This window comes from Lytechinus pictus, chromosome 17, assembly GCF_037042905.1.
Source record: "Lytechinus pictus isolate F3 Inbred chromosome 17, Lp3.0, whole genome shotgun sequence".
Lineage (NCBI taxonomy): Eukaryota > Metazoa > Echinodermata > Echinoidea > Temnopleuroida > Toxopneustidae > Lytechinus > Lytechinus pictus.
In genome coordinates, this window is record NC_087261.1 from 21,306,091 (window position 1) to 21,330,561 (window position 24,471).

At 36.5% G+C, this 24,471-nt stretch overlaps 1 protein-coding gene across 1 annotated transcript; it reads left to right on the plus strand.

Annotated features, from left to right (window-relative positions):
* Positions 1 to 77: 77 nt before the first annotated feature.
* LOC129280119 (choline transporter-like protein 1) lies at positions 78 to 23,398 on the plus strand. Its single transcript, XM_064111938.1, has 18 exons — positions 78 to 369; positions 3,484 to 3,548; positions 6,928 to 7,032; positions 8,261 to 8,403; positions 9,266 to 9,493; positions 10,146 to 10,224; positions 10,914 to 10,977; positions 12,248 to 12,406; positions 12,834 to 12,904; positions 13,994 to 14,113; positions 14,524 to 14,649; positions 15,840 to 16,000; positions 17,440 to 17,526; positions 17,973 to 18,088; positions 18,423 to 18,589; positions 19,021 to 19,113; positions 19,890 to 19,982; positions 21,982 to 23,398. Exons 2-18 carry the CDS (start codon positions 3,507 to 3,509, stop codon positions 22,057 to 22,059), a joined length of 1,932 nt encoding a protein of 643 aa, XP_063968008.1. The 5' UTR covers positions 78 to 369; positions 3,484 to 3,506; the 3' UTR covers positions 22,060 to 23,398.
* Positions 23,399 to 24,471: the final 1,073 nt, after the last annotated feature.

The window sequence follows — 24,471 nt, forward strand, 5'->3', positions numbered from 1 at the left end:
AATTTGCTCGCCTACTCATTTATTTTTTTACTCTTTCTTGAAAAGCTGCCATAGTTGTGGCTCGATCCTATCGCAGCATTTCGAGGTCGCTTGTACCATACCTTGAGTAGCTAGAACGCATCACCTAGAGGCCCGTGGTATCATAGACAAAAATCTGTTGCGTCGAAGCCATGTGAAATAGGACTACAAAATACATGACATAGGTAACAGTGTGATATTGGACGCATGCAGCCAGACAGTTTTAATACAGGATTGCGCTTAATTATGTTCATAGAAGACAGTGGCTCCTAAATCTAATACTGATTAGATATACTAGCTGGAATATATTACACCCTTTCAAGCCATCGTATTCAGCTTTTTATACGTAAGGTAGGATATAACATTATTTTGAAATGATTGTCGCTCCCCAATCTTTCAGTTGATTTAACATTTCATTTTTTTAGTTGAAGATGGTGATGATGATGGTAAAGATGATGATGATGGTGATGATGATGATGGTGATGATGATGATGACGATGATGATGATGACGATGCCTGATGATGATGATGATAATAATGATGCATGATGATGATGATAATGATGATGATGATGACGATGACGACGATGGTGATGATGATGATGATGATGATGATGACGGTGATGATGATGATGATGACGACGATGGTGATGATGACGATGATGATGATGATGATGATAATGAAGAAGAAGAAGAATATATAATGGGGATAAAGATGATGATGATGATGACGACGATGGTGATGATGATGATTATGACGATGATAATGATGTGCTGGTGGTATTTGCGGTGGTTTAATGATACACACACGTAAGCACAAAACTATTTTTTTAATTGAGAGTAAAGATATATCATTCCATGATTAATTGCAAGAGACCAGAGCAAGTAAGCAATATAATATATACCTATTTTTAATATCAACTTTCTAATTGTCCCTATGATAGCCCTGATCGTGTCCCGTGAGTTTCTTAATATTATCTTTGTCTGTATCAGGGTTTTAAACTTTTAATCCAATAATGTGAATGAATAAAACTCCTGATCAGAGGTTACTCATAATAATAAAAAACAAAGATGTTAAATCAACATTATTTTGGTGATCCGTTTTCCAAGTTAACCATTACATTTTGTAAATAGTAAAAGCAATTAAGAAAGTGGGTTCAAAATTCTATTAGACAAGTTCAATTCTATCTCTTCCCCTGCGACAAGCAACGTGGAGGGAGAAAGAGAAGCATTTAGATCATAGGTCGTACTCAAATTTCAGGATAGGGCAGCGATGTCAAAAAGCTTGGGAACAGTGTCAAAATATGAAGCACTTTTTAAGGCTCTATTGCAAGTTCATCAATAAAGAATATCCTATTTTGATAATTCGAAGATTATGTTCCAAGTGTTCTGATGAAAACTAACGCTTTTACAAAATTACAAGCGGTGCGTTTAAGCCTATATCACTCTAACAACATGTTGTTCAAAATGTCTAAACAATTATTTAAACTTTTTAAACATGTTAGAATCTTTAAACAACTGATGGGCTTAAACAACTTGCTTTAAAAATTCAACAGCGTTCATTTCTGGCATAATTTAGGTATAACTGACGAAGAAATAATGAAAAACAAAACAATGAAAAAGAATTTTTGTCTGTCGATTCACTTCATAATTATAAAGACAAGCTTATAAGATTCATGCGATGTTACACTCTCACCAAAGAAACGACCCCTGATCGATCAAAGCTATTACATTATTTCCAAAGACATATATCATCTGTCGGTTTGGAGTCGGTGTCGTTGGTGTGACTAGGACCTCATCGGGTACCTGCAGAAATGAGCAGGAAATCACAAATTCTGATCATGGATGTGGATTGCATTATGTATTTTCGGTCGTCTTGGTTACGGGGACGCTCCAGCTGCTGTTTTCTGTATAGTCACCTGACATCATGTATATTGGATTTGGTGTTTTGTAACTTCATAATGTCGATGGTGTAATTGAAAGGAGTGATGGCAGTGGGGGGGGGGGGGGCATTGGCGGCGGAAGCCAGAAAATGTAGGGGGGACCACCAAAAATTTTTGACAACAAAAAAGACAAACAAAAGTTATATATCAACCAAAATTTTAGGGGGACCGACAGAATTTGTTGACAAGCAAAAAAAAAAAAAAGGTTATCAACAAAAATTTTAGGGGGGATCGTCCCCCACCTCAAATTTAGGGGGGACCTGTCCCCCCGTATCCCCGTTTCCGCCGCCTATGGGGGGTGGGCAGTGGCGGATCAAAGGGGGGGGGGGGTGGTGGTTTAACCCAAACTTCGGGCTCCCTAAAAACATAATTATTAAAAGGAGTGTGGGATCAAACTCCAACACCCACTTCCCTGTCTAGAGGTAGGACGAATTACGTCGCAGCTACTTGTAAACTCCCTCTTGGCAAAAAGCTGGATCTGCCATTGGAGAGAGGGGGTCTGCAGACTCAAATGTGATAGACGGAAGGGGATTTTCCCTAATCATGCCAGTGCTCTAGGTACACCAACGAATAACCGACTCCGTTGGTATATCATTGGTAATCGCATTATCTGTTTGCAGTTTCACGAGATGTGATCATGGCGGGGGGAGGTGGAGGAGGAGAAGGGGAGGAGGGGAGGAGGGTAGAGCCTACTCATGCCTTTGTGTACTGAAGGCCCTCTCGCACAGGAATTTAATATATGCTAGTATTTGTGTTAAAGGGATGGTCCAGGCTGAAAATATTTATATATTAAAACATAGAGTAGAGCTCACTGAGCAAAATGCCGAAAATTTCATCAAAATCGGATAACAAATAATAAAGTTATTGAAGTTTAAAGTTTAGCAATATTTTGTGAAAACAGTCGTCATGAATATTCACCAGATGGGCTGATGATGTCAAATCCCCACTTTCCGTTTTTTTTTAATGTTATTACATGAAATCATAATTTTTTATTATTTCATACTTGTGTGAATAATATGTCTCCCTTATTATAAAATAAGTTGCAGCAATTAATATCTAATGCACTAAATCAGTTGTCAATCCAATTTTTCTAGTTCTAGGAGGAAAAATTTGAATAAACCTAATTTCATATAATAAAATACAAAAGAACAAGTGGGGATGTGACATCATCAGCCCACCTAATGAATATTCATGACGACTGTTTTCACAAAATATTGCTAAACTTGAAAATTCAATAACTTTGTTAGTTGTTATCCGATTTTGATGAAATTTTCGGCATTTTGCTCAGTGAAATCTACTATATTTATTAAGCTATAAATACTTTTAGCCCGGACCATCCCTTTAAGAGCCACTTGTTGATCGAAATTTCAATCAGGGCCTGTGCTTGCAGACTAGGAGGGGGATTCCCCCTCAAAGATGTTAGGGATCAGTTACAATTCTCCGGAAGCTTTATCGTATTATATCAGAATTTTATATTTTATTCTATCGCCTCAATTTTTTCATTGTATTTTTACTTTATTCAGAACATGCCTAAACGTGAAGAAACATGAGTTGCTGTGGTGGCCATAACCGTGTGCGACCTTTTGATGTAAGTACATTGTCAAAATTACAATCTAAAGTGTTAGGTAGCTTGTTTATTTGGACAAAATTGGATATCAGTATTTTTATGAGATACCATAAGAAGTTACCTAAAAAAAAAAAAAATAAAGCACTTGAGTAATAAAAAAAAATGACAACAGATGTTAATATTTTGGGTGGGCATTTTCTCATATCGACTTTTTTTTCAATATTTTTATCTCCTCTTCTACTCCCCCCCCCCTCCCCCTGCCCTAAATATACTAACCTAGCTTTTGAGAGGGAGGTGCATGCAAAAATGAATTTGATATTTTTTTTTCCAAATCCATCGATCGCTTTTATGCGATTTTTTAAGATTTGTTTTCATGGTTAGAAGGGGATGACCTTCTCCAAATGGGTTGCTTTTCAAAAGCCAAAATTTGGGGGGACATGGACGCCCCCCCCAACCCACCCGTAACAGAAGCGGATCTAGAGGGGGGGGTTGGGGGGTTGCAACCCCCCCCAAAAAAAAAAAAATCCGGGGACCATTTTTTAAAATCTTATCTTTTTTTTAAAACTTGTAATTTTATTTTATTCTATTTCTATGTATTTATTTCATTTATTATTATGATTATTATTATTATTATTATTTCTTTTTGGGGGAGGGGGGGGGGTTGGGCGAACAAATGTCACAGAGTCCCTTGCCCCCCCCCCCCATCAGCTTTTTTGAGGACACGGGCCACCGCCGAAGTGACAAGCTAGGCCAGCGTTGCCGATTCTCACCCCCAAAATCCCCACATAAAAAAATTTAAAAAAAAAATGGGGGGATTGTTGAAGTCTTTGGGGATGAAAAATAAATATTTGGGAATGAAAGTTCCAGCAAAATAGTTCAGGGATTTGTACAGAAACATCCAAGGCGTCTCTTCTGCCAGTCCATCATATTTGACTGAGATTTGCCAGTGAGTATCAGTGACAAGCTGTTCATAATAAAAGTATTAGGCTAACAGTGCTTATTCCAAGGTCCCCAATTCTTTGTATCTGTGTTGTTAACTGGCCTTACATTGCAGGAAAATGCAACTTAATTTTACAAATTTTCATGGGGGTTAATTTGGCAACGACCTCTATACCAAAAAGAGTGGTGTTTTAGATGCAAGAAAACGCCATTTTCACACACAGATTTTCAAAAATTTTCCCTACTGTGGGAGGGGGGACACCCCCCTCCCACACCCTCCCCCCTCGCTCGCTCCGCTCGCTTGGACTCGGTCGCTACGCTCCCTCGCATACCACCCCAAACCCCCCCCCTTTATAAAAAGCTGGATCCGCCCCTGCGTAATCGCCGCCCATGTGGATATTGATTCCCCTCGGACTGAATCGTTTGTGTCTGTGATTTCTAACTGATTGTGATGAGAGTGCGCGTTCAGTGCACTGCGCATCAACAATGAATACACTTTATTACGTCACACATTCTCATTCGCCGAAACGATTAGCAAGTATCGCGCATGCGCAGCAATGGCCAATCTCGTATAGCAACAAAATGTGTTATGTAATGATACAATAAATTTTCAACACTAAAATTCAGACACAACTCACAGCTTAACAAACAAACAAACAAGCAAAGGCTACCCAGAAAAGCAAGCAATAACAAAAAGAAGAATAAGACATGCAAGAGCTGAATTGAAGAGAATGAAGTAAACTTGTTAAACTATTGTACAAGAAAACATAGTTGCTGTATTGAAAATGGGCGGAGTATTGGAAACAGAATCGGAAGAACCGGAAACTAAACCTGAACCAGCGAAAAATTTACAACAAATTGAAAAAGGTCGGGCAAGTTCGTCCAGTAAGAAAGTGAGTATAACCAGACAATGTATTTTCAAGATAAAGACGACATTAGATTACGTTTATTTTGTAAAACAATACGCCAACGGATACTTTTCCAAAGGCGATATTAAGAGTTCTGCGTTATTATTTACGAAAATTAATCAACTGAATTTGCAAGTTGGTTCGAATTCTAAATCAAAATAATTGTAATCTACACTGTTAAAAAATAATTTAAACAACACTGTTTACTATGTGAATCACACAGTAGTTGTTTAAAAAGTTTAAACAAGTGTTTAAAATCTTGAACAACCATGCTTAAATTTTTAATAATTGAATATTTGAATTTATACTTTGTTTCAAACACTTGTTCAAGATGTTTAAACCACTACTGTGCGATTCACATAGTAGACAGCGTTGTTTAAATTATTTTTAACAGTGTAAAAAGAAAATACTAAATGCTAACTTTTAATTGCTGATGCCCTTCTTAAAAGAAAAGAAAAATAAGGTTGATATATTTGTCGATTGTCAAAGACCAACACGAGATGGACATCGCACTGTAAAATACTTTAGTCCAAGTCATCAAAAAGTCATTAGCACACTCTTGTTAACAGTCTGATAAAACTGAACGTCATTATTGCTAATTCGTATTTCCGAGAAAGTTGGCAAGTGGGTGGAAAATAACATGAAAGCACTTCGGGAAGTAAAAAGCGTTGGAAATTTGATTATCTATCCGATGCATTTGTCAAAAAAATAAAAAAATAATGATAATAATTATAAAAATCTCAAAATCACTACACAATAATATCATTTCAGATTTGATTTGTAGGGAGCCCGTTTTGCACAATTACACAAAGGAACGATGGTGCACACATTGTATAGGGGCGACTTCCCTATAAAAACACGAAGAGAAATGAAGAAAATAGAAAGCAGAGGAAAGGAATTTTATAGAAAAGAGATGTGTTGGTCGTGTTTCTTATATAGGGTCTCCTATACACCTAAAACAAAAACTATTATCCTTCTCATCATTATCATTATAATAAGTTTAATAATTGAATTTGGTATGCCTATTTTGTAATCGTAATACCATACATACGCTCAGTGGAGATGCCGTGTCCCAGTGGTTTAAGACACCTGACTACACGCACGAAAGTTCGGGGTTCAATTCCGGGCACGGCATCTTTGCGTGAGACGAAGGCATTTTACACAATTTAAATAAATGTTCTTTTTACAGTAGGTTTGGTTTAGTTTGGTTTTATTTTCTATTTAAAATCAATACAGTATAAAAAAATACCGTGAAAGGCAAAATTTGACATAATAAATTCTTAAAATTAATACGAAAGAATCACTCTATTCAATGCCATTTGTATATGGCTCTGTCCCGGGGCTCTGTCCTTCCTATAATGGTCCAATTTATATCAAATAATGAATGGAAATGCTTTTGTCGCATTGTTGGTTCCAGTGCTTCAAATAGACATTATAATAACAATGAAAATAATAATAAATTGTTTTTATGATACCATTAATAAAATGATAAAAATTATTATTTGAGAATATTTCCATTTATATGAATTCACTGTCAATCTCCATTTTTAAAGGACGGATCGGTTAAAGTCGATGATGATTTTGATGGGCCGTTATCAGACAGGAGCTGTAGTGATATTCCATGTCTTGTTATCTTCCTCGCATTCCTCGGTGGTATGGTAAGTACGTATAACTTGGGAAAATTATAAGACCATACCGTAAAGTGATCTAAGAATTATCATGAGTACACTCTTACAAATGTTGGGCAACATACTGTCCACGCAAGAATTGGTTAAAACTTTATCCAATTCTGGGTAGTTTTAAACCAATAATGTGTGCTTTAGGTGAAAACTACACAGTATTGGTTGAAAATTACCCAGAGTTGGATACATTTTTAACCAATTGTTGTGTGGACCGTATGTTGCCCAACATTTTAAGAGTGTCGCGTAATGACAACTGGTCTAAAATTTCAAACACAAAAGAAGGTCACGAGAGAGAGAAACGAATGAACACTAATTGTGACCTTCAACAATTAGCTCTTATTTTGTGATAGATTTTGACATAATAGTAAAAAATGATATCCCATTTCATATTTTTTTATTGTTTTTAGGATTCTAAAATTAAGGTCGCGGGTTTGTTTGTCTGTTTTACCAACTATGGGCCTATATCTTGTATCTTCTCTTCAGATCCTTGTCTTGCTTATATAAAATGGGGTAAAGTTTGATATACTTAAACTGGAAACTTGTCTTCCTATTTCTGAAATCTTTCACAATCAACTGAATAAACAATAATAACTATCGAATATTGTGAAAATTGTTTTATTTCCTCACCTTTGAAGATAATGCCATTTTTTGTCTATAACTAGACCGTGTCTCTGTTTTTTTTTTAATCCCCGGCCCTCTACATTATTCAACTCTTTCTCTTTTGCTCCCCCTTCTTTCTGTGTCCTCCTCCTCCACCTCCCCGTCCCCCCTCTCTCCCTCCCCTCCCCCTCTTACACACCCCTCTCCCTCTCTCTCTTGTTGCTCTCCTCTCCCTCTCTCCCTCCCCTCCCCCTCTTACTCACCCCTCTCTCTCTCTCTCTCTCCCTTGTTGCTCTCCTCTCCCTCTCTCCCTCCCCTCCCCCTCTTTCTCACCCCCTCTCCCTCTCTCTCCCCCTCTTGTTGCTCTCCTCTCCCTCTCTCCCTCCCCTCCCCCTCTTACTCACCCCCTCTCTCACTCTCTCTCCCTTGTTGCTCTCCTCTCCCTCTCTCCCTCCCCTCCCCCTCTTTCTCACCCCCCCTCCCTCTCTCTCTTGTTGCTCTCCTCTCCCTCTCTCCCTCCCTCCCCCTCTTACTCACCCCCCTCTCCCTCTCTCTCTCTCTTGTTGCTCTCCTCTCCCTCTCTTCTTCCCCTTCCCTTCTTCAGGGATACGTAACATACCTGGCCCTTCGGGATGGAAATCCGGACAGGTTGATATACGGGGATGATAGTTACGGTAACGTCTGTGGCAAGAAGAACAACCCTATTGAGAATGTGTCTCTATCCGGGATGGACATGACCGATAGACCGTGAGTATCCCTGGCGTATCTTGGGTCAGTGCCCCGCCCACATTTTTTCCCCGTCAGTACTTTTGCACCTGGCTAGGCTGTTTTGGAGGCTTTGAATGAGATTAATGGTAATCTTGGACTAGGATTTTATTTCAGAATCTTGCCTTCATATTTCATGAAAAAAAAATCTATTATATCGTCATATCCGTTGACTTATTCATGAAAAAGTTACGGCTACGGTATACTGCCCTCACGCGTTTGTTACTCAAGTACTGACGAAAAAAATAGCGCCCCGGCCTTGGTACCGCAATGACAATTGTGGGTGTTTTCTCCGATTTTGGAATTGAAAACCCTTTTTTGTTTGTTTATTTTTGTTTTAATTTTTTTTCCTTGTATGATAGCCCTTTTTAGGGGAAGGGGATCAACTGATTTGTCTCCTGGGCCCCCTCATTTAACAAAAATATATGGAAATCAAGATCTCTTGTTGTACACTGGTAGAGGCTGAACACTTCCCCACCATTTTATGGATTCTATGGACCCTAGCGTCAACTTAAAGAAAAGAATATCCTTACTACGCGTGTCAAACTTATATTCTGTTAGTGCTATTTGATTATTGCACATTGAAATAACATCAAGAAACTGCAAAGAAACTTAGATTTAAAAAAAAGATCTTTAAAAAAGTAGAAGTTCTTAAAGCAGGTTGAGAGAGAACCGCCCCCAGAAATTTGTTACTTTACAGGTAAAGAAGTAGTGTCAATGTTTCAATAATAGGTCTACTAATCCTTAGACGCCTATGAGCTTATATAAACTATAGTTAAACTAAAATTCCTCAAAATAATCAAAACAGATATCTATGCTCATTGAGATTTTTTTTTTACCGCAGCTATGTATTTTTCTTTGACGACATCGCGATGTCGAAACTCAAAACAAGGTCCAAACGGCTTTGCGTTTCCCAATGCAACAACGAGACGGTGTCCGATCTCGATGACATTCACGACCTCGCCATGAACAATATCACCAGACTATGTACATACGATGTGGAGGTCGATGATTACCTACACGCCACACAGGGGGCACTGAAAGATTGCCCATCAACGCCCATCGCAGCAAGGTGATACAAAAACGACTACCATTTATTTTTCATTTTAGTATTTTGCTTTATTTCATTTTTTTTTGTTTTTAGTCTTTTCATATTTTTATATAGGTTTTTATTTTAAATTTATTTATTTTCATTCTTTTGGTCATATCTACATTAATTTTTAATTATTTTTTTAGCCTTTTTAATTTTTTCCCTTTCTTTCTTAATGAAATATTTTTGTATGGGGGTTTCATACATATGTTTTGGCTATTTAGACTTATAGATATTTATTTTACCGAAAATAATATTGACATTATATTGATTCAGTAATACTCATGTGTTTCCATGTTCTCATATAACACCCAAACACAAAAACAATGCTGTTCATTTTTTTGGGTGCAAAATCACACTTCACAGTCAGCGGATTTCCATTAAATTTTCATTATATTTGTATAAAAAACATCTTTAAAGGCATTGATATGGTAACTTTTTTATCTGCAGATTTTCTCAAGAAGGGCATGAAAGCTTTGAATAGTTTATATTCTCTATCTTATTTCCACTAAGAGAGGGCAACAGCAGTGAAGAGAAGTGAAGAACATTTTCCTGATTTCCATTTGTCTTTTACCTTTAACTAAAATTAACATTAATGTTTCAAATTAATCAAAGTATTGTTTTTTCTCTGTAGCAAGCCCATCCTATTTCGATGCATTCGCTCTGACGTCATAGGAATTGCCTCGTCTTTGCTTCAAAACGACATTATTCAGGTAAGTCTCATAATTGTACTTTAATAAAGATGCTCATTTTCATTTTTATTAACACATTTAAGTAAAGCTCGTATTTACAGATAACAAGAATACTTAACAATAGAATAACAAATCATCATGAATCATATGAGCAGTAACGACAAACCCGAAGAAGAGAGAATAGCGGTGTGCTGTGATAAACATGACTTTCTTATTTTGCATCTGATATTGATGAAATTTTTCCGTTTATTCAAATCCACCTTTTATTATGGTAGACTTGACTATTAAGTTCTGTTAAAAGATTAAGAATATACAACGGGGGAAGTGATTTGGATAATTAATGGCGAATCGCACGGTTTAAGAATAAATGGTTACCAAAATAAGTTATTCAATGAACAGATTATGAGAGCATGGATCTAATTACATATTGTAATACTATTATAGCGATAAGCATGACAAGTGAGCAATGACAATATCATGTCCATGAGAATATCAAGTCGCTTGATATACTCTGATCCCGACAATCAGCGACATAACATGATAATGTTAGGGTCCGTCATCTTTTTTTATGTCAATTGATAGTGAAAGATATTCACTCGAACTTTATTTTCAATATTATGTATCATCCCCCACCACTAATTACAGTGTTCGTGTGATTGTTTTGATTATTATATGCATCTATTGTTTGATTTGATTTTTTATTTATACAGAGTGCCCTCGCCGACATCGAGAAGTCTTGGAGAGAGATTGTATACCTCTGTCTCATCGCATTTGGTAAGATAAATGATTAAATTAAAAACACCGTAAATGTATTGAAAATTCCCGCCAAATGACAAAAAGCATATGGGAGGTCTTTGTCACAAAATCGACAAGCAGCAACAGCAGTTTCGTCGTAGGTTTCGGAGCTGATGAGAAATTGCAAAATTATGTCAACTTGTTGGTCCATAGTCCGAGAGGAAACTGATGTTTTTTATTCACCAATAGTTGACAAAGACTATTTGGTTGTTCATTGTCTTTGAGGGTGTTTGACAATAAATTTTCTATGTTCTTGCATCCGTCCTGCGACGAGGAGCAACAATGACCTAGTTCTTTATCTAAAACTCTTTTCCATGAAAAACTATTAAGATACTTCAATAAAGGGGCGGCGCCACCGAGGTGGGGCATTCAATCTCATGAAGAAGTGGAAATAAATAATGAAAACAGCAAAAAGAAGGAAGAAAAGGAAAGAAACAGGAACATAAAAACAGAGGCTGGGTATTCAAACGGAATAATCATGATGACACCTAATTAATATATAAATGAGAAAAACATGATGTCATCATTTGATCGTATTTTTCCATTCTTTATCTATCTATCTATTTATCTATCTATCTATCTTTCTATCCCTCTATCTATCTATCTATCTATTTATCTATCTATCTTTCTATCTATCTACCTATCTATCACTATATCTATATATCTATCTATCTATCTATCTATCTATCTATCTATCTATCTATCTATCTATATATATATCTATCTATCTATCTATCTATCTATCTATCTATCTATCTATCAATCTATCTATCTATCTATCTATCTACCTATCTATCCCTCTATCTATCTATCTATCTATCTATCTATCTATCTATCTATCTATCTATCTATCTATCTATCTACCTATCTATCCCTCTATCTATCTATATATCTATCTATCTATCTACCTGCCTACCTATCTATATATCTATCTATCTATCTATCTATCTATCTATCTATCTATCTATCTATCTATCTATCTATCTATCTATCTATCTATCTATCTACTTACCCATCTATCTATCCATCTTTCTATAAATCTATGTACTGATCTATCTGTCTTATATCTCTTCATGTTAATGTCGTTAAGGTGACTTTTCGTGAAATATATTATGAGGTAATTTCTTTATCATATATTATTTTCTCAACCTATATCTAAATAATTTGTATTTTCATATGTCTGTTAATATTTTGCTTTCCTCCCAAAATCCTTTATCTTGATTTCTTTGCCTCATCTTTTTTCCTCCAGGACTTTCCATCGCTGTCGTCATCCTCCTTCGTTTCCTTGCTGGTCCTATCATCTGGACCATGGTGTTCGGGTCCATCCTGGGTAGCATGGGCGGATCGGGCTACCTCTGGTACTCCTGGTACATTGCCAGAGCCGCACTTCAAGAAACACCTGCCGAATGTAAATCGAACTTCTTTTTCAAAATATATGTATTAAAAAAAAAATATTTATGGAAATGGAAAGGGAAAAATAGAGTAAGAATTTTTCATTTTTGTTACACTTCCTATAGTATATAAACAGTATGAACAAAATATCTCAGTTGTGAAATAATATATGCATTTTCAAAGAAAAAAATATTCTAGATATGATGAGACCATCTTGTTAATTTTTCACAATTGATAAGGTATCTTTCTGGTTCAATACATGTATAATGTATCTTGTATAGTAATAGCCGCAAATGCGCTTAACATTGTGGAATGATTGCATTCACTTGAAGTATAACTACAGGAAGAATAGCTGCCGTTGGTGATGGTTGTAAAATCAGTATATACTTTATGCCCTTTAGCCAAACGATCGTTATTCTCTTTACAATCTCTTGAAATTCCAGTGCAACTTGAAAAGGATAAACGGGACCTGAAGACCATGTTGATATATGCCAGCATAGCATCAGCTGTGTCTGTAAGTATATACATTATAATCATAGTACTATAGTATACGGACGCTTCTGATTGGATGAACTTGAAGTCACGTTTCATTTCTGAATTGCGTTTGATTGTAACTCTTCCTACAATAGGCAAATTGAAAACTTTATCGAGGCCCGCCCCCTCCCCACCATCTCCCATTGCGCCCGCTATTTTTTTTTTCCTACATCATTTTCTTCCCGACGTCAGAGTAGCATGAATATTCATGAACACGAATCGTAAGGCTAATTATTTTCAATGACTCGAGCAATTCGTTAGCGTGGCAGAGTGGGACAATCTTCGCGCTTACAGTTGGGGATCGCCTCTCGGTTTGGGGAAGAACTTGATTTTATTTTTATTGTTCCTTGAACTTATTCATATTTTTAAATCGGAGCGAGACTGTGACAAATGCAAGTCCAAGACGTGAAGTTTTCAGACCGGGTTGTCTTTGATAGAAAAAAAAAAGTGGACGAATAGGTCTTAAGAAAACAACCACCGGCTGCATTTTGCGCATCACATCCATTTTTGACGAATTACGCGTCTCGTAATTTTTAGAATCGAGTTAGTCATGTTCGTAGTGCAACAACAAAGAAATAAGATATTCGATCGCATTTTGAGGAACAAACCAGGCTTGTTAGGCGATACATTGCCAATTCGTCTTTGCCAACTCACCCACTCATTACATATAGTCTAACTTTTATTCATTCTGCCATTCCGTCAACATTTCGTCTAACAACCATTTTGGTCAAATAATCACCTAATCTAATTACCAATTCGTCTATGAAAATTTCGTCTCATAACCAGTTGGTTTAATACCCATTTTTTTTCATTCATTTTTCCCAAATTAACAATTAGACCAAATGGTGTATGTAGACTACTAGAGAATGGCTTTTGGACCAACTGGTTATAAGACGAAATGGGCATCGAACAAAATGTCAATTAGACCCTGTGGATAGTGGAAGAACTGACGGTAGACCAAATGATAATAGACGAATTGGAATTAGACCGATTGAAAATAAACCTGTTAGGCTACTCATTCTCTTATTCTCCTAATTCTCTCATTTTTTTTTATGTTGTTGTATTTTAGGTGATTTTCTTGCTGATCCTTCTGGTGATGTTCAAGCGGATCGCTCTGGTTGTGACTCTCTTCAAAGAAGCAGGAAAAGCGATCGGGGCCATGCCTTTACTTCTCATGCAACCTCTATGGGTAAGGATGCAATGTCAAATCGTCTAGTACTCGATGGTCATTAGATCAAGCATCTTGTGGAACAAAAATATTGATTTCCCGAAAAAGGGAATATTTTTTTTTAAAGATTGGAAAAGCCTTTCACCCTCCCCCTATCCATGTTATGTTTTTCTTTCTTTCTTTCATTCTTTCTTTCTTTCTTTCTTTCTGTCTGTCTTTCTTTCTTTTTTTTTTCTTTTTCTTTCTTTCTTTCTTTCTATCTTTCTTCCTGGCTATCTATCTATATATCTATCAATTTGTCTATTTTTCTTTCTTTGGGTCAAATGGTATTTAACTTTTCAGTAACTATAGATATGAATTTTTCTTATTAGATATAGGAATTATTTTTAAATCATCACATTGTATCTTCATATCATTATTCCCCATCACAGACCAGCCTATTTTTGTTGTCCTTTTGTGCTGGGTGGGTATACATCTATCTCTTCATAGCTACGGCTGGTCAGCCACAGGCTACACCCGACGGTCTCGTCCAGTATGTTAAAGATTCTTTTTCGAAGGTACAGTGCCATTTTTCTTCTTATTTTTTTTTTTTGCTTTTGAATTTTTTCGCGGACGAAATGTCTTTATTTTTTGGTTGAAAACTTTTTTTTGGCTTGTAAAATTTTTCCTCAGCAAAATGTGCCCCCCCACTAGCGTACCTACGGGGGGGGGGGGGGGGGCAGGGGGGCAGTCTGCCCCCCCCTGACGAGCCACAACCCATGCAAAGGACGTATCCTTGCCCCCCCTGACGAGCTTGAAGACCTTTATTGCCCCCCTGACGACCTTGAAGACCTTTTTTTTTTTTTTTTTTGCTTGTCAATTTTTTTTCTGGTACGAAATCTTTTATTTGTGATTGAAGACCTTTTTTTTTTTTTTTTTTTTTTTTTTTTTGGGGGGGGGGGGCTTGTCAAATTTTTTGGCGGACGGTTTTGCCCCCCCCCCTGTGAACAATCCTAGGTACGCCACTGCCCCCCCCCTTTGGAAAATCCTGGATCCGCCCCTGAGTGTCATATTTATATTCATAAAATTCAGTATACTTGATATCTATTGCGTTTCAGCAGTGACGAGGTCGACTTCATACACTCGTCTCTATTTCTCAAAGATAAAATATATATCTTGTATACTAAAAACAGAAAGTAGTGTGTTTTATGCCATTTTTTTCTAGTGACCAAGAATGCGTATAGCATTTCCATTATTTGAATGCTGGATGAAAGGGCATTGTCGATGATGTCTTGCTCACGGGCATAGGTGCCGCGGCCGGGGATCGAACCCCGGACTTTCCATGTATAGTCAAGCGCCTTAGACCACTAGGCCACGACACCTCCACATTTATTTACTTGATTTGTATTTTGTCGATAAACCTTGAACCACATTATAATCTGATTTAATGCCAAAACTTAAGTCAAATTATCTGCTCGGAAATTTTGAGAGGAAGTTCGAACAAGAAATTAATGATAACATCGTAGGCAATAATTTGCAAGGAATATTTGCCAAAAGGTCTTTGACGAGTTTATTGAACAATTGATAAATATCAAGCGGATTTAACACAGTGATGGAAGCTCTTTCGATTTTTTTCGGATCCTCTTTGCCCTATCCGCATGAATTGGACCAAATGATATGCACTGGCCCATACGTTACAAATTATGTTTACTAGTCTCATTCGTTCATGTCGCCTTCAGAATAGCTTTTTTATTTTCAATATTTATAGTACATGGGCTGGTACTACATCTTCGGCCTCCTTTGGGTGACACAGTTCATATTGGCCTGTCAAGAATGCACCATAGCTGGCGCTGTTGCAGAATGGTTTTTCGCTCGAGACAAGAGTTTGCTCAGAATGCCCATTCTCAAATCCATTGGCCGCATTATAAGGTAATACATAAGGGGCAAGAGCAACTGAAAAGAGCTTAAAGGGATCGTTTAACTTTGTGAGCAGCTGATTTAAAAATTTCTCAAACTGAGTTGAAACGTGCGTATGAGTGCATGTATTTGTCCTCAAAAACCCTAAAACAGACCACAATATAGGATGAAAAACTCTAATTTAGATACAAGTAGCAATTTATTAGCCTGATTTTGAGAACCGTCTAGTAGACGGGTTCAGCTTATGACCAGTTTTCTCCAATTCAAAAAGTCCGTTGGCTATTTTGACTGCATTCTGTTGTGTGTATCTCCTATACACACACTATTAGCTGCACGGTACATTCAGTGTATACCTTGTACACACTGTATGTAGGTAATGCTGTGTTCATCTAGAATTAATGTGTTGTGGTGCACAGAATCCCTGTATACACATAGTCATTGAAACCAACTCCAAATTATTTCAAACTTTGGTTTATATCTCCTAGGTTTTTAAATTGATCCTGTAAATATAATACTTTGAAACTTTTGGGATGGTATTTTTACACTATAAGCCTAATGTTTAGCCCATTTTCAGGAACCAAAAGGAGAATTTTCTAAATCAGAACAAAGTGAAATGATCACTTTAAACTAACTAATGACTACGTAGATATCAGTAAAAGAATACAGATAAACCGTGGACAAAAATCATTAAAAAAAGAAAATCGTATATACAGTGGAGCTCTCTGTCCGGGGGCAAATACGCTCAAGACATGTGCTCGTCGAGTGAATCTCAAAAGATACATTTTAATAAATAAATGAAAATAAATTTCAAATATTGTTAAGCGTAATGGCGAACGATGACTAGTTTCATCTTTACCAAAACAGATTAGTTATTAGATATAGAAATTGCTAATTTCTTTCTTTCTTGACAACATAGCAAACAAAAACAAATAGATTAAGTCTTTTGGTCATAATCTTGTACACATATACTGTATAACAAAATGTCTTGCTTCGAAATGTTGCTACACTGTAAAAACAACCCCTGATTTACGGGGATTTTTTTTTTTTTCAGAAAGCAATTATAATAGAATCATTCTGTAAATTGATAAAACAGGAATTTTTCTACAATTTAACAGAACAGGTCTGTTTAAAAAGGGGAAAATTATTACGGGGAATTTTTTTTTTTTCAGAAAGCAATTATAATAGAATCATTCTGTAAATTGATAAAACAGGAATTTTTCTACAATTTAACAGAACAGGTCTGTTTAAAAAGGGGAAAATTATGTTTTATTTAAGGAAATATGTAAGGTTCCATACACCAAATACCACTTTCCTGTAATTTTACATGATATAATGTAAGATTACGCAATCTGGTAAGATTACAGGTGTTCTCGAGACTCTGCTTTTTTTATGTTGAGGATAAATTTTCTAACAGTGAATGAAATTTCAATTGCGTTTTTTCTACTTCTCAGATACCATCTTGGATCCCTTGCCTTTGGTTCGATCCTCATCGCGATTATCATGTTTATCCGTATCATCATTGGTTACATCCAGTCAAGGTAATTTATTCAATGTAAATCTGCAACCTCATGCCTGACTGACATCCTCAATGACACTATTGTCAAGAAGTAGAATTTACATTGTTGGTGCTACTTTTTCATTGATTGTAAGCCCTGCTGAAATCTACAAGCGTAATTGAAAGCATATTCTTCATATTCAATTTGGTAATCAACGAATAAGAGGGGCCCGAGCAGAGAACCCTGAGGCACTTCTTTTTACAGTATATCAAAGTACACATTTTACCCAAATTAATGAATTAATGTAGGCCTATGCCTTAGTGGAATTACAACAACATCATTAAAAACACATTTATTTATTCAATATTTCAATCGACAAACAGAATAGGTCATAGCAGAGAACCTTGGGGGTACTCCTCATCGCAACTGTGTCAGATTACATGGTCTTTTTTGTGTTAAATGTTTTTGTTTCACACCTCTTCTCGCAGGCTGAAAGGGGCTCAGTCAGCGGCTGCCCAATACTGCCTGAAGTGCATGCAGTGTATCTTATGGTTGTTCGAGAAAGTGCTGAGATACATCAACAGGAACGCTTACATTGAAATTGGTAAAAGATCATCGGATTTTATAAATTATTTTTTTTTCTAAACGAATGCGAATATTCGACAGTAACCATTATAACGCTGCAGCAGATATATGACTGGAATTCTGTCAATCTGACCGACTTTCGTTAAAGAAATCTGGTGAGAAATGTAGTCAAAAAAAGAAATGTTAATTTTCAATTTCTCCGCTGGTGTTTTTCAAAAAGATCTTAATCATGTGATAATTAAAGGTGTTTCACCGATGGGCATTTTTACCTTTGAAATATTTAAGAAGTTAACGTAATTGCTCATTGACCAGATAATTCTTCATGTTTCCTTGTTTATGCTTGATATATATAGCTATTTACGGATATAACTTCTGCAAGGCGGCGCAGAAGGCCTTCTCGCTACTTGTCTCCAACGCTCTCCGAGTGGCCGCCATCAACTCCGTGGGCGATTTCCTTCTCCTTCTTGGTAAAATCGCCGTCACTGCTTGTGTTGTTGTCATAGGCCTCCAGCTCCTACAGGTAAAGACCCCTCCAATTCAAGATAGAACACTAAGTGTGCGTGGGATAAGGATGTGGGTGTGTGTGTGTGGGTGTGCGTGAGTGTTTGTACCATATTTGGCAGAATGTTGTCTTTAAAAAGAAAAGAACATGACTTCTTCTGTTTCCCTTCCCTTATTTTTTTCCTTCTTCCTCAAGTTGCACCTTCTCACTTCTCCTCTTAATTAATTTGCTCTTCTTCCCATTTTGATCATGTTGCTAACATTTTATTCATTACTATATCCGACTTATTAAACGATTTGGATACCCGGAATTCGAAGAATTTCGATCCCGGAAAGATTCTTCAGGACGAAATGAACATATTTGCTCGAATAAAACATTCCGAAAACAAGTTAAGATTGTGAAAGTGGGCATTGTCGTGATTAATCTTTTTTTCCATTTCATATCCACAGGAAAGAGAGGATCTCAATTCCTACGCCATCCCGATCGCGCTGGCCGCCATCTTCGCGTTCTTCATCAGCCATGTCTTCCTGTTAGTTTATGAGGTAACATTAGCGTTGACAGCAGGTTATAATTATTTCTTTAAATATATATTACAAAAATATATTTCGTCTTCTACATTATTATTTTTATTCATTTCCAATTAATTAAAGACCCATTTTGAGTTTTAGCATTCCCCGAAGGTACGAATTCTATCATAAAAATGGAAAAAAATTCACCGGTTCAAAAAACTCTGTATGCAAAAGTCTGCCCTTTCACTTTCTTATGCTTTATTTGTGTAATTGGAAAAATAACTTGATATTATTGTAGTCATGCATACATGTTTTGTATTTCATCTTTTCTGTCCTTTTTACCTTTTATGTTTTCAACTTTAATGTTCACTTTTTGCATTATAGCCTTGTATTTTAAATCCTCATTTTCGAGATCTTCTCCTCAAAGGGGGTTATTGGCTTTAGCGTCCGCCTATTCCTTTTAGTCTATTATACAGGCAAGCACTATAGCCCTGATTATACTCAAATATCATTTGTGGTAATATCATGAATAAAGGGTGTTTTAAATGATATTTGGTATGTATGTATGCTTATCAAGAACTGTTTACACATGGAGTGGGGATCAATGTAATATATTGAGACGTTTCATAAGTTATCTTGAGCGTATTCGAATAATTATTTCCCCCTTTTATGAGTCCATTGGCCTAGACCACGTATTTAAGTGTAATTAAGGCGTACTATTGACCAGCAACATAATTTAATTTATTTGTCCCTAATTTCATTCATTATAAATAATAAATGTAGCATTTTATGAATTGATCTAAATTTAGATGGCGATCGACACTTTATTCCTGTGTTTCTGTGAAGATAGTGAGCGAAATGACGGGATCCGGAAACCTTATTACATGAGCAAGCAACTAATGGTAAATATCACACTTTTTGGCTATGGAACGCCAGTGACGTCATAAACACTTGGACCCCCTCGTCACCCCATCTCCTACCCCCACTCTCTCTCTCCACCCTCATTCCCCCTCTCTTTCTCTTTCTTTCTCTCTCCGTGTCAGTAGTTTGCATCCATTATGTTTGCACAATTATTATGGATACGTTATTTGTGTTTTTAGCATCACAGATGTATAATGCAGTTGTTTTGAGGGACCGATCCAATATCAGATTGAAAATCCGAATCTAATAGAACTATAACTCAACCTTATTCTCAATCTACCTTTGGATTAGTCCGCCACCACAATCTAATAGATCCAAGGTAATTAAGGGTTATCACCAGCCAAATCTGACTAACGATCAGTTTTGAAATTGAATTTCTGTTCCTTCTCCTTAACCATGTTAACTCAGTTTTCATTTATTTTAGGAGATAATTGTGCAAACTATATTTGCTCACCTTGTACATGCTGTATGATTTATAAATGCCTTTTTTCATATTTCACTTTCCATTACATTCCTCTTTTATAGCCGGCTTTCATAATGCTCTGCCTATATCTCCTTCTTTACCTGCCTATACCCCCCTGTGTATTACCTGTCCCAGTGGCGTACCGTGAGTCACGGCATTGGGGAGGGCACCAGCAAAAATTTTGAGTCGCTTAGTGAGCGCGCGAAGCGCGCTCAGTTGCCAGGTATACTGGCCTAATAGGGACATTTTTAAGGACGGTGCCATTAAACGGATATGTATCTCAAGTAATGCGAGCGCGAAGCGCGATCTGAATTTTTTTGATATGCAGACCAAAAAAAGGACATAAGCAAATTTTTGTAATCATGATACATACCTGTCTCGCTTAACAAACAATGCGAGCGCGAAGCGCGAGCTGAATTTTGTAAATATTGACCCAAAACAAGGACATGTTAAGGACTATATTTTAGGAATCCATTAAGAGTATACATATCTCACCATAGTCATCTAATGCGAGTGCAAAGCGCTTGCTGATTTTGCTACATCTAAACACATGAAGCACTTTTTGTAGTCATTGTAATCATGACAATACGCATCTCACTCATCAAATATTGCGAGCGCAAAGCGCAAGCTGAAAATTTAGGATATTCAGACCTGAAGAGAGGCATTCTAAGGTCTGTTTGTAAGAACTTACTTAGACCATACGATACGTATTTCACTAACCAAATGATGCGAGCGCGAAGCGCGAGCTGAAATTTTTTGATATTCAGATCAGAAAAAGGGACATTTTAAGGACTGGTTTTTAGGAATTCATGAAGAGCAGACATATCTCACCAATCTACTAGTGCGAACGTAAGCACGGACAGGAAATGATTTATATTAACACCTTAAAATGGGGCAATCACTTTAAGTAGTCATGAAAAAGAACCATGACACTACATAAAACAATAATAAGTCGAAGTGCGAGGAAATATATTTGGTGTATATTGACTTAAAAACGTTAAACAGACAATGCGAGTACCGGGAACAATGAAGACATCTAGGCCTGAGCAAAATAAAGTTATGAAAAAATGTTTCTTATGTATTATAACATAACATAATTATAATATAACATTATAATGAACAATTATTTTTTCATTTCCACTACGTTTCTCTTCCTTTCTCCCTCTTTTTCTCCTCTTCCCCGTTTTTTTTTTTTTTTTTTTTTTTTTTTTTTTTTTTTGGGGGGGGGCACGTGCCCCCCATGCCCCCCCCGTAATTACGCCACTGACCTGTCCCTTCTAGGTTTTCTTCATTTTTTTCTCTTTCAATTGTTATCAATCTTTGGTCATGATTTGAAGATGTTATGATGTTTATATGTATATTGATTTATTTGTTATATTTTATCATATGATGTAAACCCCACCCAATTCAGCTTCGGGGTGCCATGTGGTTTCTAACAAATACTTTTTTATTCAAATTTAGTTTATCGCTATCTCTTTCTCTCTCTCTCTCTCTCTCTCTCTCTCTCTCTCTTTCAGAGCTTTGTAGAGAATGCCACGAAAGCCCAGGCCATCAGTAATGCCGCCAAGGGCACTATAGGAAGAGAAGGAAAGTAACGCGTTTCAAAATCATCACCGTTATTCTGAAGCAGACCACTTTCTTGACAATAGCCTTTATGATAAAATATAATAAAATTGTTTATTGAAATTTTTATTACGATATTTTGAATGTTCCATTTTTCCTAATTCTGCTCATGAAACCGAATAAAGAAGGACATAAGGACATATTATGTGCTGAAATTCTTGCCTTTTTTATTGAAAAAGATAATTAAATTTTTAAAAGTTAGTACTGTGCGGAATAAAGAACGCGTATGACAAGTTATTTATTTAGTACTTATGATAGAAGCTCTGTATATATTACAGATAATAAATTATATAATTATGATTATACAAATTCGACGCAAATACTATATCAAAGAAGCTTATATACATATTCTTTATAAGACTTAAGTATTATTCTGGTTTTTTTTTATAAACATATTGAGTATTGTGGGTAAATTACTTCCGTCCATGTTTCTTAGAGGAAGTTGAATAGAAATGTTTTTTTGTATTTGTTGTTTGTGTGTGTTCCATCAAATTACTGTGCATTCAGTGCACTTTGTAAGGGCAAATTGAAATGATTAATGCGATGAATTTGTATTTTTTTTACATTGCTGTATGTACACGAGTTTAATTTCCTTGTTTTCAGGGTCTATAACACGATTTCAATTTCCTTAACAGTACCTAAAAATAAATAAATCACATCATATATATATATACTTGCGCATTATAGAAGCAAAAATTAGTGAAGAGTTTCCACCCAAACGCCTTGGAAAAACACTTGCGTCTTTTGAAGTCATCACCTATTTCGAGGGCACTCTCTCTTAAAATTTGTCCCGACCGATAAGCTAATAAAAAAGGGGTCCGGGTGCACTAAAATCACCCAGAAAGTCGGGCCCCAGAAATACAATATTTGACATAAATTTGTATTGTCATTTTTTTAATTACTCATACTTCTTCATCCTCCTTTATAACCACTCTGGTACCCTGAGAACAACTGCGTACATGTATATTCCGTCCATGCTTGAATTTTTTGTATGTTGAAAAGTATATGAAACTTTGTGTTATAAAAAAAAAACCGTGAAAAAATCTCATTATGTAATACTCTTCAACCTGCAATTCAAAACGTGTCCTCCCTCTAAACTTTAGGAAATGCTTAAAAGATAATCAAGGCTCAACTACAGTTCGATTTCAAAGATTAAACATCTCTGTCAATTTCAATTATTACATTCTGTACAGATTCTAATTTCTAAAAATGTATGTTGGTTTTATTGTGCATTGTAAGATATTTAATTTTATGTTGATTGTGCATCCTGTTTGAAGATTGTTAATAAATTGTGAACTATACATTTTTTATGATTATTTTGTATTATATTTTGTATCAATCAAAGGTGGCGAGTATCTGGTATTAAACTTTCCAGTCTTGCAAACGAGTATACTTGTATCTTAGTCACGTATTACAGCATTAGTGATAAGTTTAGTTTTTATGATCACACCCAATGCAATTCGATTCAATATCAATGCTTCAAGGGATCAATCAACAGTTAATTCATTGTCCGAGTTAGGGACAATGAAATAACTTAGAAATTTCCTATATTAACCATGTTGACAGCAATGACAACCAAGCATTTAAGAAAAGGTTGCTTTCAACACTAAATGTCCCCTGGAATGTTTTCTCAAATCAGCCAATAATCTCATCAGCGAAAACTGCATGGAATCGTAGGTTTTCATACAAGTCATATGAATCTTTCTGACCACTCAGAACAGAAAGTAGTCTCTGACACAGTTCGATATTGAATGCCACCAAATATGGGCTATACAGGCTCTCTTGCACTGTTACACCCTCAAATCATCATCATCATCCCATCTCCAGCACACCAACATATAGGCATTTATTCAAACGATTCATGTGATTAATTGGAATGCATCCAGGACATAATACTCTGGCTCGTCATCGGGGATCTTTGCTTCATCAGGATTCTCAAGGGTAGCATACGCAGGATCAGACGGAGTCTTTGAGCCATCCTGACCTTGATGATTACCAACAGTCGTGTTGTTAGAAGCACAATGAGCATCCAGATCGAGCCTTCCATAACCTCCATCGGGGATATTTGGCAATGGCTCTCTTGCCAGCCGACGCTTGCTGTGAGGGCGCTGCAGATGCTGGTATGCATCGCCGTCACTTTCAGATTCGCGTTGAGCAACGCCTGGTAAAGCAAGTTCGTTATAAACATTGAGGACATCATCAGGGTTAGACGCATCTTTTGCTTTTGATTTGTCTGTGGATGGTGTCCTAAATGGGGTTGTTTGCTTCGATAGGTCTGGTCCACGTTGCAGCATATCGTAATGTTGATCTTTTGCATGAACCTTTGCGACAGGATCCTCATACGTGTGCGACATATTGGATTCCCTCTTGACAGGCATCTGCTC